The sequence below is a fragment of the Myotis yumanensis genome, unplaced genomic scaffold, assembly GCF_028538775.1.
Source record: "Myotis yumanensis isolate MYYU_CA2020_CCGP unplaced genomic scaffold, mMyoYum1.0.hap1 SCAF_4, whole genome shotgun sequence".
NCBI lineage: Eukaryota > Metazoa > Chordata > Mammalia > Chiroptera > Vespertilionidae > Myotis > Myotis yumanensis.
The window spans coordinates 58136798-58156610 of NW_027223755.1; the positions used below are offsets into that span (position 1 = coordinate 58136798).

General features: G+C 39.0%; 1 protein-coding gene across 1 annotated transcript in view; it reads right to left on the minus strand.

Moving 5' to 3' along the window:
• Window positions 1-9902: 9902 nt before the first annotated feature.
• Window positions 9903-19813, minus strand: part of SLCO6A1 (solute carrier organic anion transporter family member 6A1) — an 81640-nt gene continuing 71729 nt past the window's right edge. The window contains exons 12-13 of the mRNA XM_070413743.1: window positions 18595-18732; window positions 9903-10123 (exon numbers count right to left, since the gene is read on the minus strand). Of these exons, the coding sequence (XP_070269844.1) occupies window positions 9903-10123; window positions 18595-18732 (359 nt within the window). The remainder of the gene's footprint in view (window positions 10124-18594; window positions 18733-19813) is intronic.

Consider the following 19813-nt stretch of genomic DNA (forward strand, 5'->3'; position numbering starts at 1 on the left):
TTTCCTAATACAAACCAAGGCTTCTATAAACATGTCGAACATTTCTCTTTTTGGACATATGTAAGAATTCTCTAAGATATATATTCCTAGGAATGAAATCTCTGAGCTACAGGGTATATACTTTCAATTTAGAAGATAAAACTAAATGCCTATCCATAATGCTTGTACCATTTTCCACTTTTGCCAGCAGTCTAAGAGAGCCCCTGTTTGGCCAAATCCTTTACAGAAAATATTGTCATGCCTTTTTAATTTTTGCAATTCTAATGAGAGCTAAATGGCGTCTTTCTCAATTTGTATTTTCATGCTTACTTAATTAGGTCAAACATCTTTTCATATGATCGTTGGGCAGTTGTGTTTCCTCCTCTATAAAATGCCCATTATTTTTCTATTAGAGGCCCAGTGCACGAAATTCATGCACTCGGGGGGGGGGGGGGGGGGTGTGTGTCCCTCAGCCTGGCTTGCGCCCTCTTGCAGACCAGGAGCCCTTGGGGGATGTTTGAAGATGGCAGTCGAACATCCTTAGCACTACTGCAGAGGCAGGAGGGACTCCTGCCACCACCGCTGTGCTCGCCAGCCATGAGCCCGGCTCAGGGCTTCTGGCTGAGCAGCGCTCCCGCTGTGGGAGTGCACTGACCACCAGGGGCAACTCCTGCATTAAGCATCTGCCCCTTGGTGGTCAGTGCTCATCATAGCAACCAGTCGTTCCGCTGTTCGGTTGATTTGCATATTAGCCTTTTATTATATAGGATAAGTATAGAGTTCCAGTTTAAAGATGAAAACAGTTACAGAGATGGATGCTGGTGACGACTGCACAATGTGAATGTATTTAATACCAGTGAACACTTAAAAACAGTGAAAATGAGAAACTTTATGTTGTATATACTTTACTACAATAAAAAATGTTTAAAATTATCTAAAAATTCAAACCCATGAAGATGCTTTTTCTATTTTTATTATTTAATACTAGAGGCCCGATGCACAAAATTTGTGCAAGGGGTTCAGCCCTCCCAGCCGTGGCTTCATCCAGATCATCCAGAAGGACGTCCAGAAGGTTGTTCAGCTGTCCAGTCTAATTAGCATATTACAATTTTATTATTATAGATTAGGGGGTTGTGTTTTGCTGCCTGAATTTTAGAAGTTTTAATATTTATGTCTATTAATATATTCAGTATTGCCCTAAACCAAGGCAGCAAGTATCCTTGTCTTGAGGGTCTCTGCTTTATGAGTCCTCACTCACTCTAGCTATATTCCAGCTTCTCCCCTTCCCACTAGGTGAGGAGTCCATGAGGCCAAGGGAATATACCAGGACTTCCCAGAACTTGAAAGTTTCTTGATTCAGTAGCCCTAAGCCTACTTCCTCAATCCACCTGGCCTCTTCCTTTTTCCTATATCTACCATCTGGAGGTCATACCACACCCTTAGGCCCCAAGGGTAGCCAAGGGGCAAATGTTTGCAAGCAATTGGGGGTTACCCTATATAGAGTTTTGGGCATGAGCACCAATGTGTCTAGACTCTATACACTATACACAATGCTGGTAAAACCTAAGCCAGTGGTTCTCAACCTTCTGGCCCTTTAAATACAGTTCCTCATGTTGTGACCCAACCATAAAATTATTTTTGTTGCTACTTTTTAACTGTAATGTTGCTACTGTTATGAATCGTAATATAAATATCTGATATGCAGGATGGTCTTAGGTGACCCCTGTGAAAGGGTTGTTCGACTGCCAAAGGAGTCGCAACTCACATGTTGAGAATCACTGATAAGCCAACATTTTACTTTAAGATTAAAAAAAGGATAGAAATTCAGGAAAAATGAAAAGCAAAAGCAAGATAGTAGACATTATTAAAAACTATATCAATAATTATGTTACGGTATCTGCCTTAATATTGCCATTTAAAATACAGATGTTACCGCATTGGATGGAAACATGTAATTAAAATATAAAGACACAGGAAAATTTAAAATTAAAATGTGTGATAAGTTATCCCAGGCAAATAAAAATACTAGTAAAGCTATATTATTGTAAGATATTGTGAGACAAGAGAGAATTTAAAGCAAAGAATATTATGTGATAGAAAAAGTTGTCTTGCACTTGTATCAATATCATTATGTATACCTTTTCAATCAGTCAAGTTTGCTCAGATTGAGCCACATTTTTCTCGGTTCACAATTCCTTCTGGCCTCTTATACTGTACTTCTAAAATCATTTTACAATGGAGGAGATATAAAATATTTCTCATTGCATGTGCAGGCAGATTGATGAACAAAACACAAACCAATGCTATGCTTTATTTAAGAAACGGATTTTTATAAAAAATGATTCAGGACAAATGCTGGCGAGGATGTGCAGAAAAAGGAACCTTCATGCATTGCCGGTGGGAATGCAGACTGGTGCAACCACTGTGGAAAACAGTATGGAGATTCCTCAAAAAATTAAAAATGGAACTCCCATTTGACCCAGTGATCCCACTTCTAGGAATATATCCCAGGGAATCAGAAACACCAATCAGAAAGGATACATGCACCCCTATGTTCATAGCAGCACAATTTACAATAGCTAAGATTTGGAAACAACCTAAGTACCTATCAGCAGATGAGTGGATTAAAGAACAGTGTAGTTCTACACATGGAATACTACACTGCTATAAAAAAGAAGAAACTCTTACCATTTGCAACAGCATGGATAGAGAGCATTATGCTAAGCAAAATAATCCAGTCAGAGAAAGATAAATATCACATGATCTCACTCATTTGTGGAATATAATGAAAAACATAAACTGATGAACAAAAATAGAGCCAGAGGAAAAGAATATTTTAGAACAGTGGTCGGCAAACTGCAGCTCAGCAAACCACGGCTCTCGAGGCACATGCGGCACTTTGGCCCCTTGAGTGTGGCTCTTCCACAAAATACCGACTTCTGAGAATGGGCCATGAAATTTCAATCACACTGTATATGCACTCCCGCACGTGGTATTTTGTGGAAGAGCCGCACTCAAGGGGCCAAAGAGCTGCATGTGGCTCACAAAGCCGCGGTTTGCTGACCACAGTTTTAGAATATAATAGAAGTAATCCTGTTATTTGCAGATTGTTAGTATTTCCTACTATTTTTATGATATTATACTATGTGAGTACAGTCTTGGTGGTAATATGTTTGAAATCTTTTTTTTTCTTGAAATATTAATGTTTATTGCATGTAATATATTTAAAATTGTTTTTCTGAAATATCAATGTTTATTGCATGTAAATGGATAATTATTTTGTATCTACAATCTGGTAATAGATTTATTTTATATATTGTAAAAATAAAATAAAGAGACTAAGAAAACGTCAAAATAAAATAGTAAGCTTAGATATACAAGAAAATACAACTAAAAAGAGAAGAAGGGGTTACAACATTTTAATATTTGACAAGGATAATTTCAGAACAAAAAGCATTCAAAGGACTATAGAGTTATTACCATTTATAGTACCAGAAACACATAACTGCTTTTGTAAAGCAGAAATTACAGGAGGTTGAAGAAACAGATGAACACTAAAAAAACAAGACTTTATCATACTTCTCTGAGGCTGCATTCCCCTAGAAGCACAACCCAAGACAAGGAGAGCAAGTGGTTTATTTGGGAAGTAAAGGCACCACACCAGAGGAGGAATGAAAAACATGACAGGGAATGATGCAAAGAGACCAATAGATGGTGCACCAACGCACAGATTATCACTCCTCTGGGAGACCAGGTGAAACATGGTCTTGCCTGAGGGGCAAGAAATATTTCTCATTTATTCCCCAACTCCCTTAAGCTTGAGGGCAACTCCTGGAGGCATTACTTCTTTGAAACTTATGGCCTTCCCTGACTCATAGGCTGAAAGAAATCTCTAAGATGGGAATTCAGCGGAGCCTGTGGTAGGATGCTCTGGGCATGAACTAGAACAGTGAACACTGATAAACTATGAGTAGTGCAGAGACACAAATGGTAAAGTTTACCCCATGCACAGTTCAGAGTTCCTTGCACTCCATCCTTGTTAAGTTCGCTTAAATGTCATCATCCCATTTATCACCTGGCCTCAATATACAGATGGACAAACAAACAATTAGGACACCTTGAGGGCATTATGCTTAGTGAAATAAGCAGACAGAGAAAGATAAATACTGTATGATCTCACTTATATGTGGAATAAAACAAAACAAACATTAAACCCAAACTAATAGAAAAAGAGATCACATTTGTGGTTATCAGAGGCATGGGTTGGAGGGTGGACGAATTGGATGAAGGTGTTCAAATATACAAACTTCTGATATAAAATAAACTAGAGGCACGGTGCATGAAATTCATGCACTCGCCGCGGGGGGGGGGGGGGGCATCCCTCAGCCTGGCCTGCACCCTCTAGCAGTCTGAGAGCCCTCGGGGGATGTCTGACTGATAGCTTAGGCCCGCTCCCCATCAGTTGGACATCCTTAGCGCTGCCACAGAGGTGGGAGAAGCTCCCGCCACCACCGCTGTGTTCATCAGTTGTGAGCCCGGCTTCTGGCTGAGAGGCACTCCCCCTGTGGGAGCACACTGACCATCAAGGCACAGCTCCTGCATTGAGTGTTTGCCCCCTAGTAGTCAGTGTGCATCATAGCGACCGGTTGTTCCGCCGTTCGGTCTATTTGCATATTAGCATTTTATTATATAGGATAAGGACTGGTGATGTAATGTACAACATGATGACTATAATTAACACTGCTGTATGATGTAACTGAAAGTTAAGAGAGGCGATCCTAAGGATTCTTATCACAAGGTAATACACATAGATTTTCTTCTTTTTCTTTTTTATCTATATGAAATGATGGCTTCTAACTAAACTTATTGTAGTAATCATTTCACAACATATGTAAGTTAAGTCATTATGCTGTACACCTTAAACTTACATAGTGCTGTATGTCAATTATATCTTAATAAAACAAAAAAATTAGAGTAGACAGTGCAAAAGGAGATATATGCCATTAGTAAATCAAAACTTGATACTTTTTCTATTCTACATGAGAAAGATTACATGCTTCATTTAAAGCAGAAAACATTCAATCCAATATAAAAAAAGAATCCAGAAAAGGAAAAGTTTGAGGAACTAGATTTTCATATTAATTATCCCACAACTTTGGAGAAAATACTAATTGAAGAGTACAAATAAACTCTCATCAATTCTAAAATATATGCATTTCTGCTATAATATTATATACCAATTCCTTTAAAGTGTCCCTTTTAGGTAAACTCAAGCACCAAAAATAACTAGGTTTAGGAAGAAAATATTGCAGAAGTAAACCACTCAGAAGCCTATGCAACTTTGTAACCTGTCCTAACAAAAACAATCAGTCTTAATCAATCTTAGTACAGCTAAATTCCCACTAGTATTTTCACCCAGCATAGTCAATCAATTGTAGGTTTAAATTGACTACCTTAGTTAATCAATTGTAGTTTTAAATGCTGGAGCTCACCTTCCTCCTTTGACATGCAGCTCCCTGAGGGCATGAATTCTCAATGGTGATATTTCATCACAAATTAAAAATATTATATTTAGACATATTTGCAGCTTCTTCATTGGTACTTGCAGCTTCACTAAGTGCATTAACATTGTAGAAAACACAAAGATTCTTGATAACATTAAATCATTCAAAACTGACTCTAAAGAAAAGTACAGAGTACTTCTGTAGAATTTTTAGCTGTTTTTTTCTTAAGACATAATTTATTGCTAAGTTCTCTTTAATAGTGAGAAAACTTCCCCTGATTGTTTCAAAAGCCACTAAATTGGTATTAATGAATGGAATGTCTGAGTTATATTTACACAATTTCTCTATTTACTAATCCTCTATGAACTAGTTTCTGACATATGAACTGTTGTATGCTCTATTGTAGCAGAACATTATATTCAAATTTAAAGTCTTAATGCTACTCCTCAAATTATTATAATTTTGATTATACCTTTGCTGGCTTTTTTTTTTTTTTTTTTAAACAATGCTATTTGAAGAGTACAAATAAACTCTCATAAATTCTATGATGAGATACATTTATACATACATACATACACATTACCAGTACCCTCAAAATGGATCTGAATGTTACTGCTTTACCTTATTTTCTAATTATATAAATCCTATCTAATAAAAGAGAAACATGGTAATTAACCATAACTTCGCTACCCTTCCCATTGGCTAATCAGGGCGATATGCAAATTAACTGCCAACCAAGATGGCGGCCGGCTGCCAGGCAGCTGAAGTGAACAGGAGGCTTGCTAGCTCCAGTGACGGAGGAAGCCAAGGTTCCCCGCCTGCCTTGCTGGCCTCTGAGCTTGCTCTCTAAGAAACATTGTTGCAAATATAGAAGCTAAACAAAACTCCAGAAACCTGCTTTCAGCCTTCAGAACTGGAGCGAGCAGGACCGAAACAATGTTACAATTATAGAACCCAAACAAACCCAGATCCTTGCTTTCAGCAGCCGAGGCCTCAAGCTGGAGCAGGCCTCAGAGCTAAAGCCGGCTCTCAGCTCCAGTGACAGCTATAGAAGGTAAATAAATCCCAGAATAAAAAGAAAAAAGAAAAAAGGAGAGGTTGGGAGCTTCAGTTGCCTGCCAGCCTGAAAACGGCCCTCAGCCCCTCACCAACACTGGCCAGGCACCCCAGTGGGGAGCCCCACCCTGAAGAGGGTGTGACCAGCTGCAAACAGCCATCATCCCCTCATCCAAGCTGGCCAGGCACCCAAGCGGGACCCCCATCCTGATCCAGGACACCCTTCAGGGCAAACCAGCCAGCCCCCACCCATGCACCAGGCCTCTATGCTATATAATAAAAGGGTAATATGCCTCCTGGCGCCGGGATCAGCGGAGCTGCGAGGCCTCCTGGCACCGGGATCAGCGGAGCCGCGAGGCCTCACTGTCCAGGTGTCAAGTGGAGCCGCGAGGCCTCCTGGCCCCTGGAGCAGCGTGACAGGGGGCAGCGCCCAAACCCCCTGATTGCCCTGCGACTCTGTGTGTGACAGGGGGCGGGGCCACAACCTCCCTATCCGCCCTGCTCTGTTCCTGACAGGGGAAGGCGCCCCAATCCCCTGATCGGCCCTGCTCTGTGCCTGATAGGGGGAAGCTCCCCAACCCCCTGATCGGCCCTGCTCTGTGCCTGATAGGGGGGAGCTCCCCAACCCCCTGATTGGCCCTGCTCTGTGTGTGACAGGGGAAGGTGCCCCAACGTCCCCATGGGCCCTGCTCTTTGTGTGACGGGGTAGAGCCGCAACCTCCCCATCGGCCCTGCCCTGAGTGTGACAGCAGCGGCACCCCAACCCCCTGATTGGCCCTGCTCTGTGGGTGACAGGGGCGGCGCCCCAACCCCCTGATCCGCCCTGCTCTGTGTGTGACAGGGGTCAGTGCCCCAACTCCCCTATCGGCCCTACTCTGTGCGTGACAGGGGGGACCCAACCCCCTGATCGGCCCTGCTCTGTGCATGACAGGGTAAGGAGCCCCAAACCCCCTAATGGGCCCTGCTCTGTGCGTGACAGGGGGTGGTGCCACAACCTCCCCATCGACCCTGCCTTGAGTGTGACAGGGGGCGGTGCCCCAATCCCCCAATGGGCCCTACCCTGAGCGTGACTGGGGATGGCATCGCAACCTCCTGATCCGCCCTGCTCTGTGCATGACAGGGGGCGGTGCCCCAACTCCCCTATTAGCCCTGCTCTGTGCGTGACAGGGGGGAGTGCTCCAACCCCCCTGATGTGCTCTGCTCTGTGCGTGACAGGGGGTGGCGCCACAACCTCCTGATCCACCCTGCCTTGAGTGTGACAGGGGGCAGCGCCCCAACCCCCCAATTGGCCCTACCCTGAGCCCGACCAGGGGCTGCACCTAGGGATTGGGCCTGCCCTCTGCCACCCGGGAGCGGGCCTAAGCCAGCAGGTCATTATCTCTCGAGGGGTCCCAGACTGTGAGAGGGCACAAGTGGGGCTGAGGGACACTCCCCCCACCGCCCCACCGCCAGTGCACAAATTTTTGTGCACCGGTCCTCTAGTTATAAAATACTACTTTTAGACAGTAGAATGTTAAGAAAGGATATAAGTAACCCAAAACAATTAAACTTTAATTCTCTTATAAGTATCTATATTGCAAACTAATATTAAAATCCTATATACATTAAAAACATATTAGAAACGTTTCACAAGAAAGTACTTTATTCTGAAAAGAAAGATTTCTATAAATACTGCTTAGGTAAACATTATGTCTGATTTTTCTTTATGAATGTGAAGTACAGCAACACATTTTATAGAATCTTTGAAGGAAAAACTCCTGTTTTCATGCTCTGATCCTCAGATGTTCAGCAATCCTGCTGGTTCAAATAGAGAAGAGCCAAGCATTTAAATAGAGTTTCACGTAGACTAATCTATCAATTTTTATAAATGCATGTCACAGTTAAGGAAGAAACATATATAGTATGATATGAATACTCCTTGCTTCACATTTCTTTCTGCCATATATGACCTCAAATAAAACAATGTCTACTCTTACACACTAAATCATTGACTAATATGAATAACAGACGAGAAATGTTATCAGTTCTTTCTCCCAAGAGAATAAAAACAATTGTAAAGAAGTTTTTGTTTTATAACAATCTGATTTTCATTCCAATATTTGGAAAATTGCTAAATAATTTGCATGGATGTTCAAAGATACATGAAGTAATTATAACAAAAACATTTTATTGACACATTTAAGCTTAAGAAAAATTGCAAAAATGGTTGACATGCTTTCTACATACAAATTTGAATGTTTCTTCACATGAAATAATTATTAATCACAAAATGAAATACAAAAGCACAAAAATGGGTATCAAGTCAGGTATCAGGTAGTTTTTATCAACACAATTCAAGTGAAGGTAAAAATAGAGAGGTATTATGGATCAAACTGAATTTTCAGGACCATGAAAAATATGTATTGTAAACTGGCCAATTAACCAGAGAAATTTTCTAAGAAAACCTTTCCATGATCAAATAAAAGTTAAGTAAAATGTTAATTTTTAAAAGTTTCAAATATTTTTTTAGAATAATTATAACTTCAATTTAAATTTTTATTATATGAATTGGACTGACAAATTTAATTTTATTTTGAAAACTTATTGAGAAATAAACATCCACAATGCAAATAAAAAGCAACAAAAAGAAAGCATATAAAACCTAAGTAATCCTATATAACCAAAGGCCAATAACTAATATGTAACTTGAATTAACAAGTTAATTGATTGTATAGTGTTTTAAAAGTCATTTTTATGTTTCAAGTTCCAGAAAGTTAATATAGTACAAGTATTATTAAATGCTCAGAATTAACTTGAGTAATTTTCCACTTCCACTTCATCCTTTTCTTCAAAGTATTATCATTCTACTGAAAATATTAATTGTGGCCGAAACCAGTTTGGCTCAGTGGATAGAGCGTTGGCCTGCGGACTGAAAGGTCCCAGGTTCGATTCTGGTCAAGGGCATGTACCTTGCTTGCGGGCACATCCCCAGTGGGAGATGTGCAGGAGGCAGCTGATCGATGTTTCTCTCTCATTGATGTTTCTAACTTTCTATCTCTCTCCCTTCCTCTCTGTAAAAAATCAATAAAATATATTTTTTTAAAAAAGAAAGAAAATATTGTGTATCAGAATATATTTTAAAAATTGAAAACACAGACTATATTTTATATTTGTACTACAAATATAACAGGATCATAGAAATCACAGTCATTTATTAAACATAATTATAATTATTTTAAAATTTAAATGTATTAATATTAACTAAATATTAATATAATAAACATAACATAAATAAATATAATAAATATATAACATACATAAATATTAATATTACATTCCACTGATAGGCTGACAATGCATAATTCTTACACAATGATGATCCAGTTATAAATCAGCTTTCTTTTCTTTTTTCTTTTTTTCTTTTTTCTTTTTTCCTTTTTTCTTTTCTCCTTTCTTCTTCTTTTCTTTTCCCTTTTTTTCTTTTGGTTTTTCTTCTGGATTATTTGCAGTTGTAGTGAGGATAACACTGTTTTCCTTTAGTAAATATTTGCGTAGGGCAAATGCAATAGAAGTGAAGAAGATGGTGGATAGTTTACAAAAAAAACCTAAATTAAAAAAAATACAACCATCAGATATGTCAATTTATTTAAAGCAAAAATGTTTACAGAAAGACTGTCACTCACCAAAGAAAAGGTCAGTATATTTTATCTTTAAAGGTACCAATTTCCCATATCTAAAATGTAATTAATGTCATAAACATATCAAGTTATTTAAAGGAGATTTTAAAAATGTTTACACAACCTTTTTTTTTTACAGTGACATAACATTTCTTTATTTTATTTACTTATTTTTTTTTAATTAGTTAAGGTATTACAAATGTGTCCTCATCCCCCCCATTAACCCCCAACCTTCCCTCCGCCCCCTCCCCCCCGCCCCCGCATACTCATGCTCCCATCCCCCTGTTGTCCATGTCCATTGGTTTGGCTTATATACATGTATACAAGTCCTTCGGTTGATCTCTTCCCCTTACCCCCGCCCTCCCCTACTTTCCTTCTGGGACAACCTTTTTTTTTTTTAAAAATTCTCACTCAAGGATATTTTTCCATTGATTTTCAGAGAGAGTGGAAGAGAGAGGGAAAGACAGAGAGAAATATTGATATGAGAGAAACACATTGATTGGTTGCCTCCTGCATGTACCCCAACCAGGGTATATACCCTTGACCAGGATCAAACCCGGAACCCTTTGATCCACAGGCCAGCATGCTATCCACTGAGCCAAACCAGCTAGGGCTAAAAAACCTTTTAGATTTCTTAAACATAGAGCCATAGAAAAATGCGACATGTGCTATTATTTTACAGAATGTAAAAACAAAATAGATTTCTACCTTCAAAACTTAATCTTATATAATAAAAGGCTAATATGCAAAGTGTCCCCTCCACCAGAGGTTCGACAGGGAGTTCAACCAGGAGTTTGACCAGGGAGCGGGGCTGGCTGACAAATCACCCACAGCCCCTCCACCCAGGTGACCCCACCTCCGATCACCCCCCTTAACCCTGATCGGGGGCAGGGCTGGCTGGACCCAACCCGTGCACGAATCCATGCACCCGGCCTCTAGTTAGTAATAAGAACTGGAACCTGTTTAAGTCATTTCATAAAGCTTTACTCTTCTTGAAATATTCATGATTTTCCAAATACAAACAGAAGTATTTTAGAAATATTAATTGATTGTATAGTGTTTTAAAAGTCATTTTCATGTTTCAAGTTCCAGAAAGTTAATATAGTACAAGTATGATTTAAAAGTAGTTGAACTTTGGGTGAAAATAAACATGTTGATTAAAATAAAAAATATTGTCCAGGCTGGTTTGGCTCAGTGGGTAGAACATCAGCCTACAGACTGAAGGGTCCCAGGTTCGATTCCAGTCAAGGGCACATGCCCTGGGTTGCGGGCTCAATCCCCAGTGGGGGGCGTTGGAGGCAGCCCATCGGTGATTCTTTCTCAATATTGATATTTCTATCTCTCCCTGTCCCTTCCTCTCTGAAATCAATAAAAATATATTTAAAAAAAATATTTCAGAGCAACAATATCAATTATCTAGCAATATTAATAATAGTGGCTTCAAAAGATAAAATAGAAAAAATTAATGAGTATATGACATTTATAATGACACAATATTTCATACATTTAAATACCATAGCCAAAAACCATAAACAACCCAAATGTACATGAATGAGAACAGATAACATACAATACATGCACAAAATTTTTTTTTTAAATTTAAAAGCACAAACTACTGCTATAGAATAACATGAATGAATCTCCCAAAAGCATAACATTAAGCAAGACATACAAAAACAAATGATAAGACAACACACCAGTATATACTGTATTATATTTGCATAAATTTATAGAATAGGCAAAACCAACATATTGTAATAGAAATATGAAAGAGGCTTATCTGTGGAGGAGGGAAATTGCTTGGAAAAGGGCACAGGAGAAATTTCTATAGCTTGTTTTGGTGCTGGTTTCACAGGTGCATTCAATTACCAAAAAGCCATCAAACCAAACACTTAAGATCCATATTAGGTAATTGTATATTAATTACAAAAAAAATCTCAATTTTTTTTTTTTTTTTACATTGCTGCTTGATACATTCTTCACAAACCAAACACATGATAGCCAGGACAAAACAAAACAAAACACTGTCTATGCCCCAGTAGCTTTCTTTTTGCTTCTTCACATTCACTAACCCAAAAAGTTTAATTTTTGTTTGCTTTAGAAATATTTTATAGCAAGTCAAAATTATGCAAGTGGAATCATACAATGCATATGCATTTATGTCCGGTTTCTTATAACATTATGTTTGTGTGATTCATTCATATTTTATGTAGTTATGTGCTTTCCTTTTTCATTGTTGTATATATTCTCTTGTTGATTTTATCATAATTTATTATCTATTCCATTGTTTATTGGCTATTTGATTGTTCACTTATGTGAAAATTCTAGTCTTTTGTCCCACTGCTAGGGTCTTTCCGCATTAAGGGTTCAGGAATCTGGAGAAGGGCTGCGCATAAATGAATTGAGAGACTAGACAAGAAATATAAATTTGGAAGGCATGGGGGATCAAGGGGAGGCTCCACTTTCTAGTGACGTGGGCTCTCTGAATCTCTGGAGTCATGGCTTTTTATTCCCACATTTTACCCATTAGCAAAGCAGAATGTAAAAACAAAAATACATATCGAAGGTAAGGCCTGGTAAACAATAAAGGACCATCAGGTTGAGGGAACTGCCTTTGGCTGTTCCAGCAGCAGCAGGTAATAATATGCAGATTTTCAGCCCTGCTGAAGGTGTCCATCAGTCTTCTGATGAACTTCTTGCATTTATTTTGCTAACTACTGGAATTTGCTTCCAGCAGTCCACTTTTCTATTAAGTTATCTCTCCTTTGCATATTACTTGTTTGTGGGAGTTCTTTATATATTTTGGACATTAATTCTTTCTCACCTTTTTTACCTTTCTCATTATCGTCTTCACTGCAGCTCTCTTTTCTGTCTTAACTTTGCTTTTGTTCAGAATTTAATAGTTTTTAATATAGTCTGCTTTTTCTTTTATGGCAAGTGCTCTTTGTATCCTGTTTATGAAATCTCTTCCTACTCTAAGGCCATGGAGATAGTCTCCTGTTCTTCTCAAAAGGCTTTATTGTTTTATCTTTTACATTTAGATTTACAATAAATTTAGAATTGATTTTTGTATACAATTCGAGGTAGGGATCAAGATATATTTTTAGATATGCATATATAAAATGAGCCATTAGCCTTTATTTGAAGACTGTCTTTTATCATTGCAGTGTCTTCATTCTTTGCCATAAATCAGTTGAGTGTGCATGTGTGGGTTTGTTTCTGGATTCTCTATTCTGTTCTATTGGTCAGTGTGATGACACTTGCATTAATATCCTACTGTATTAATTATAGCTTGATAATAGGTTTTGATATCTGATAGTATATTTATCCTTCAATTTTGTTTCATCTTTAAGATTCTCTTGATAATTCTTGGACCTTTGGCTTTTATATGAATTCCAATTCCCTAGTGAATTAAAAAATATATATATGTTCTGAGATGTTTGTGATCACTCAATGCTATAATTTAGAAGTAGCATTTTCAAATCTTCCTATCTATAAACATATCCATTTTTTTCATTTAATTACATTTTAATGTCTCTTAAATAAAATTTGTAGTCATCATTATAGAGGTTTTATACCATTTTCAATAGATTCTTTTGTTCTTGGTACTACATTTTTTCTGTTATATTATTTTTGTATTTGGTTGTGCCTGGTATGTAGACACACAATTGATATTTGTATATTGATGTATAATAAGAAACCTTACTAACTTTACTTATTAATTCTAATATATTTCTTTGTATGAATGTTAATTACAGGTATGTTCACTTTATAAAAATATGTTGAGTTATTCATTTATAATTTGTGTTCTTTACTGAATATGTGTGTGTGTGTAAATACATATTTCAATAAAAATTCCACCAAAAAAATAAACAAAATAAACATGGTGATTTAAAATAAGAAATATTTGCAAAAGACATAAATCATCTCTCTACTCACTAGAGTCTAATGCAATTAAAGAAAGAGCTGACACTCAGCGGGAATGGCTCAGTATTTGAGCACTGACCCAGGAATAAGAAGGCACTGGTTAGATTCCCAATTAGGACACATTGTTGGGTTGCAGGCTCAATCCCCTGGTAGGGGTATGCAGGAGGCAGCTGACTGATGATTCTCTCTTATCATTGATGTTTCTCTCTAACTCTCTCTCTCCCTCTCCCTCCCTCTCTGTCTAAAAATAAATAAAAACATAAAACAAATTAGGGGAAAATCAAGATGGCGGCATAGGTTAACACCAAAGTTTGCTGCCTCGAACAACCACTTCAAAAATACAACTAAAAGACGGAACGAACATCATCCAGAACCACAGGAAGGCTGGCTAAGTGGAAGTTCTACAACTAGGAGGAACTGAGAATCAGAGGAGGCGCAGTGCTGAAGTAAAATACTAAGGTGCGGAGTGCGCGCGGCGCGGGCTGGTGGCTGAGGGCGCGGTTGTCTGTTTCAATCCAGAGGGAGCCTCAGACTCTGAGCTCCAGATCCGGGCGAGTCTCTAGGGACCCAGACTCAAACGGGAGAAGCAGGACTGTCTGGCTACGGTCCCTCCAAGGTTTGCAGCGGTTGCTGGGACAGAGAGGCAGAGCCCCTGGGGACGGACTGAGAGCAGCCATAACTGCTCCCTCCTCCGCCCTGTTGATCCCGTGGGACCCGCCCTGCCCAAGCCCTGCACAGAGGCATTTGCCGGATAGCCTCAGGCAAAGGCTAGATTAGCACCTCCCTAGAGGACACAAGTTCTTCCACTGCAGACACAGCTGATTATCACAGCCAGTCGGCCTGGAGGTCAAATCCCTCTAGTATTAACTACAACAATCAAGGCTTAACTACAACAAGACTGCACACAAAGACCACTAGGGGGTGTACCAAGAAAGTGTAAAAAATGCGGAGACAAAGAAACAGGACAAAACTATCAAGGGAGGATATTGAGTTCAGAACCACACTTTTGAGGTCTCTCAAGAGGCTTCTAGAGTCTGTCGATAAACTTGATGAGATGTACAGGAAATTTAATGAGACCCTCGATGGTGTGATAAAGGACCATCTAGAAAGTAAGCATACACTGACTGAAATAAAGAATATTATACAGACTCCCAACAGCAGACCAGAGGAGTGCAAGAATCAAGTCAAAGATTTGAAATGCGAAGAAGCGAGAAACACCCAACCGGAAAAGCAAAATGAAAAAAGAACCCAAAAATACGAAGATAGTGTAAGGAGCCTCTGGGACAGCTTCAAACGTACAAACATCAGAATTATAGGGATACCAGAAGATGAGAGACAGCAAGATATTGAAAACCTATTTGAAGAAATAATGACAGAAAACTTCCCCCACCTGGTGAAAGAAATAGACTTACAGGTCTAGGAAGCGCAGAGAACCCCAAACAAAAGGAATCCAAAGAGGACCACACCAAGACACATCATAATTAAAATGCCAAGAGCAAAAGACAAAGAGAGAATCTTAAAAGCAGCAAGAGAAAGAGACTCAATGACCTACAAGGGAATACCCATACGACTGTCAGCTGATTTCTCAACAGAAACTTTGCAGGCCAGAAGGGAATGGCAAGAAATATTCAAAGTGATGAATACCAAGAACCTACAACCAAGATTACTTTATCCAGCAAAGCTATCATTCAGAATTGAAGGTCAGATAAAGAGCTTCACAGATAAGGAAAAGCTAAAGGAGTTCATCACCACCAAACCAGTGTTATATGAAATTCTGAAAGGTATCCTTTAAGAGGAGGAAGAAGAAAAAGGTAAAGATACAAATTATCAACAACAAACATGCATCTATCAACAAGTGAATCTAAGAATCAAGTGAATAAATAATCTGATGTACAGAATGAACTGGTGATTATAATAGAATCAGGGACATAGAAAGGGAATGGACTGACTATTCTTGGGGGGAAAAGGGGTGTGGGAGATGCGGGAAGAGACTGGATAAAAATCGTGCACCTATGGATGAGGACAGTGGGTGGGGATTGAGGGCGGAGGGTGGGGTGGGAGCTGGAAGGAGGGGAGTTATGGGGGGAAAAAAAGAGGAACAAATGTAATAATCTGAACAATAAAGATTTAATAAAAAAGAAAAAAAAATTAGGGATGTTATGTAATCTATACTAATAAAAAGATAATATGCTAATTAGACCAGGTCAATGGACATCTTCTGGACATCAGACTTCTTTGTGAACAAAGCCATGGTGGCAGGGGCCTATGCAGAGGTGGTTAGGGGCGATCAGGCTGGCAGGGGAGCAAGCAGTTAGGGCTGCGATCAGGCTGGCGTAGGGGAGCAGTTAGGCGGTGATCAGGCAGGCAGGCAGAGGCGGTTAGGAGCGATAAGGCAGGCAGGCAGGTGAGCAGTTAGAAGCCAGGGATCCCCACAGGGATCAAGTCTAAACTGGCAGTCGGGCATCCTCCTAGGGCTCCCAGATTGGAGAGGGTGCAGGCTGGGCTGAGAGACACCCCCCACGCCGTGCACGAATTTCAATTTCATGTACCGGGCCTCTAGTTTTTTTTTTTTTTATCAAAAGGGAGAAAGCTGATGGGAATCCTTCATTTGAGGTAAAAAGTATGTAATAAGTCATTCCAATGATCAGAAGAATTTTCTTGCTGCCAAAGGGAACTGATAGATTGATAGGATAAAAATTTTACCAACTTTTTTGAGTAAAAAAACATTTGAGATGATGAATGCCACAGCCTTCCTCCACAGGGGAAATTTTTTTGGAGATGAAATGTACAAAAATAGAATTTTAGGATTAAAAAATCTACTTAATTTCAGTGTGGGCTTCTAGGGCTCATGGATCCCTTTTGAATAAGCCTTGATCTGTAGTAGCAGTGTACATAGAACTTCTTGTGTAGTGTTCTACATCCACACTGTCCAATAGAGCAGTCAAATGTGACCGTTAAGCACGTATAATTTAGCTATTGTTACTGTGAAACTGAATTTTTAATTGCATTTAATTCTATTACATTTAAATAGCTATATGTGGTTAAGACATACCATATTGGACAGTGTAGCTCTAGAATCTCTTACTTGTCTTCCAAAATTACTGTGGTTAAAATAACCTGAGGTGCTTTATTAAAAATGTACATGTCTACCACTAATTCTGATATCCAAATTCAGGGCTTCATGACTTATATTTTTAGCAAGCACTCCAAGTTTTTCGAATGACTCATGAAATACACTTTAAAATGTACTAGTTTACAATGAAATTGCCACAAATGTATATTTCTATTAGAGTTTCCTGTGTTTTCTGTTTCTTACTGTAATTTCCTATGTTCTTTATTATTGTTACCTCATTTTAGTAGCTCCTTAGCAGGATCTATAGCAGTTTATCAACTTTCTCAATTATGTGCTATGTTTTAAAGTAGTTAAACATGTTACAGTTTTATCTAAAATGAAAATTAAAAGGCTGAGCAGTATTTTAAGAGGACTTCCTTAATGGTTTTGTTGAATTATCTCTGGAAAAATTATTTTGACTTCTTAAATGTCATTTTTACTTTTTAATGTTTTTCTTAAATTTTACTTTATTCAGGTTAAGTGTTGACTAAGTTTGCTGGAAAATTAACTTCTGAATTAGAAGGTATTACTTTATACTGTTTATCAAACAGATAATTGTTCCCGTTAAATATTATAGTCTATCATTACATGGTTCTTTGAATTGCTGAACTCACTTAGTAAAATCACAAAACACAAAAGCACTTTAAAATATTTATCATACCAATAGCATCTACTAGTATACATTAAAATCATTCAATGTTAATAATGATTAAGACTTCAGAAATTATGTAGTCTAAACCCTCCTTTTACAGATGAAAACAATGAAATACAGGAAGATCTAGTGAAGTTTCCAAAGTAATACAAGCATATCTATACTTTCCCAACATTTTGCCCATAGCTCACACCACCATAGGATCTCAATTCTCTATATCTCTTATTTGTTCAATCATTACTGAATGCTTGCTATGTGCCAAGCACTGTTATGTCATTGAGCATGAGACAATATGAAATTTACATTTAAGTGGGGTAAGAGTACATTGATGCTCTTTAGTAGTGCCAAAAACAAATATTTTTTAATCAGACAATCTTTTACTGTGGAAAGGGAAAGGGTCACAAGGTCAAATAACTTGGTTAGATGTGTATGCAGGCAAAATTACTCCCCAAATTAAAATTCTGATAATCACCACCCTTTACTCAGGAATAACATAAAACAGTGCATTTAATGTAGTGACCCAAATGTTTACATAAATTCTATAGTACTTTAGTTTCCAAAATATTTCCTATGTAATAATATAAGGCTTCTTTAATCATCAAAGTATCCATTTGTTCATTGTTTATTATTACTGTACTTTACTTTAAACAACCATAAGGTTTTAAAATAACTTTACCTCTTTACATTTCTTCAATAGATATTACTTACACATTCCTAAATATAGGTAGGACATTTTTTTCACATTATAGATCCAACAACTTCCTGTGTTTCCACAGTGTCCACTATCCCGAAAGGTACAAGAACTTTCTACTAGCTTATTAAAAACTATTGGTCCAGGTATAGCACCTATGAAAAATACATTAATTGTTAATCTTCTATAAAAACACTACAGGTTGGTATCAGAATAATTTTTATCCTAAAATTAAACATATATCTAATATAATAAAAGACAAACATGCAAATTGACCACACCTTCACTATGCCTTAAGCCACACCCACCAGCCAATCAGAGCGACTATATGCAAATTAATCCAACCAAGATGGTGGCCGGCAGCCACAGAGCTGGAGCAAGCAGGAGGCTTGGTTGCTCCAGTGATGGAGGAAGCCAAGCTTCCTACCTGCCACAGCTGGCTCTGAGTTCCACTCAAGGCAACAAAGTTTCAATTATAGAAGGTAAATAACTCCAGATACCTGCTTTCAGCTGGCCATGGCCATGGAGCTGGAGCAAGCAGGAGCCAGCTCTCAGCTCCACTGAAGGCAACAGTTTAAATTATAGAAGGTAAATAAATCTCAGAATAAAAAATAAAAAGAAAAAAAGGAGAGGCTGTGAGCTTCCATTGCGGGGGGGCTTGGCCAACCTGAAAACAGCCCTCAGCCCCTCACCCAGACAGGCCAGACACCCCAGTGGGAACCCCCACCCTGAAGGGGGTATGACCAGCTTCAAACAGCTATCAGCCCCTCACCCAGGCTGGCCAGGCACCCCAGTGGAGAGCCCCACACTGAAGGGGCTGTGACCAGCTGTAAACAGCCATCAGCCCCTCACCCAGGCTGGCCAGACACCCCAGCGGGACCCCCACCCTTATCCGGGACACCCTTCAGGGCAAACCAGCTGGCCCCCACCCATGCACCAGGCCTCTATCCTATATAATAAAAGGGTAATATGCAAAATGACCCTAACAGCAGAATGGCTGGGAATGACTGGTCACTATGACACACACTGACCACCAGGTGGCAGACACTCAATGCAGGAGCTGCCCCCTGTTGGTCAGTGTGCTCCCACAGGGAAAACTCTACTCACCCACAAGCCAGGCTGATGGCTGCCAGTACAGTGGTGGTGGTGGGAGCCTCTCCTGCCTCCTCAGCAGCGCTAAGGATGTCCAACTGCAGCTTAGGCCTGCTCCCTGCTGGCAAGTGGACATCCCCTGAG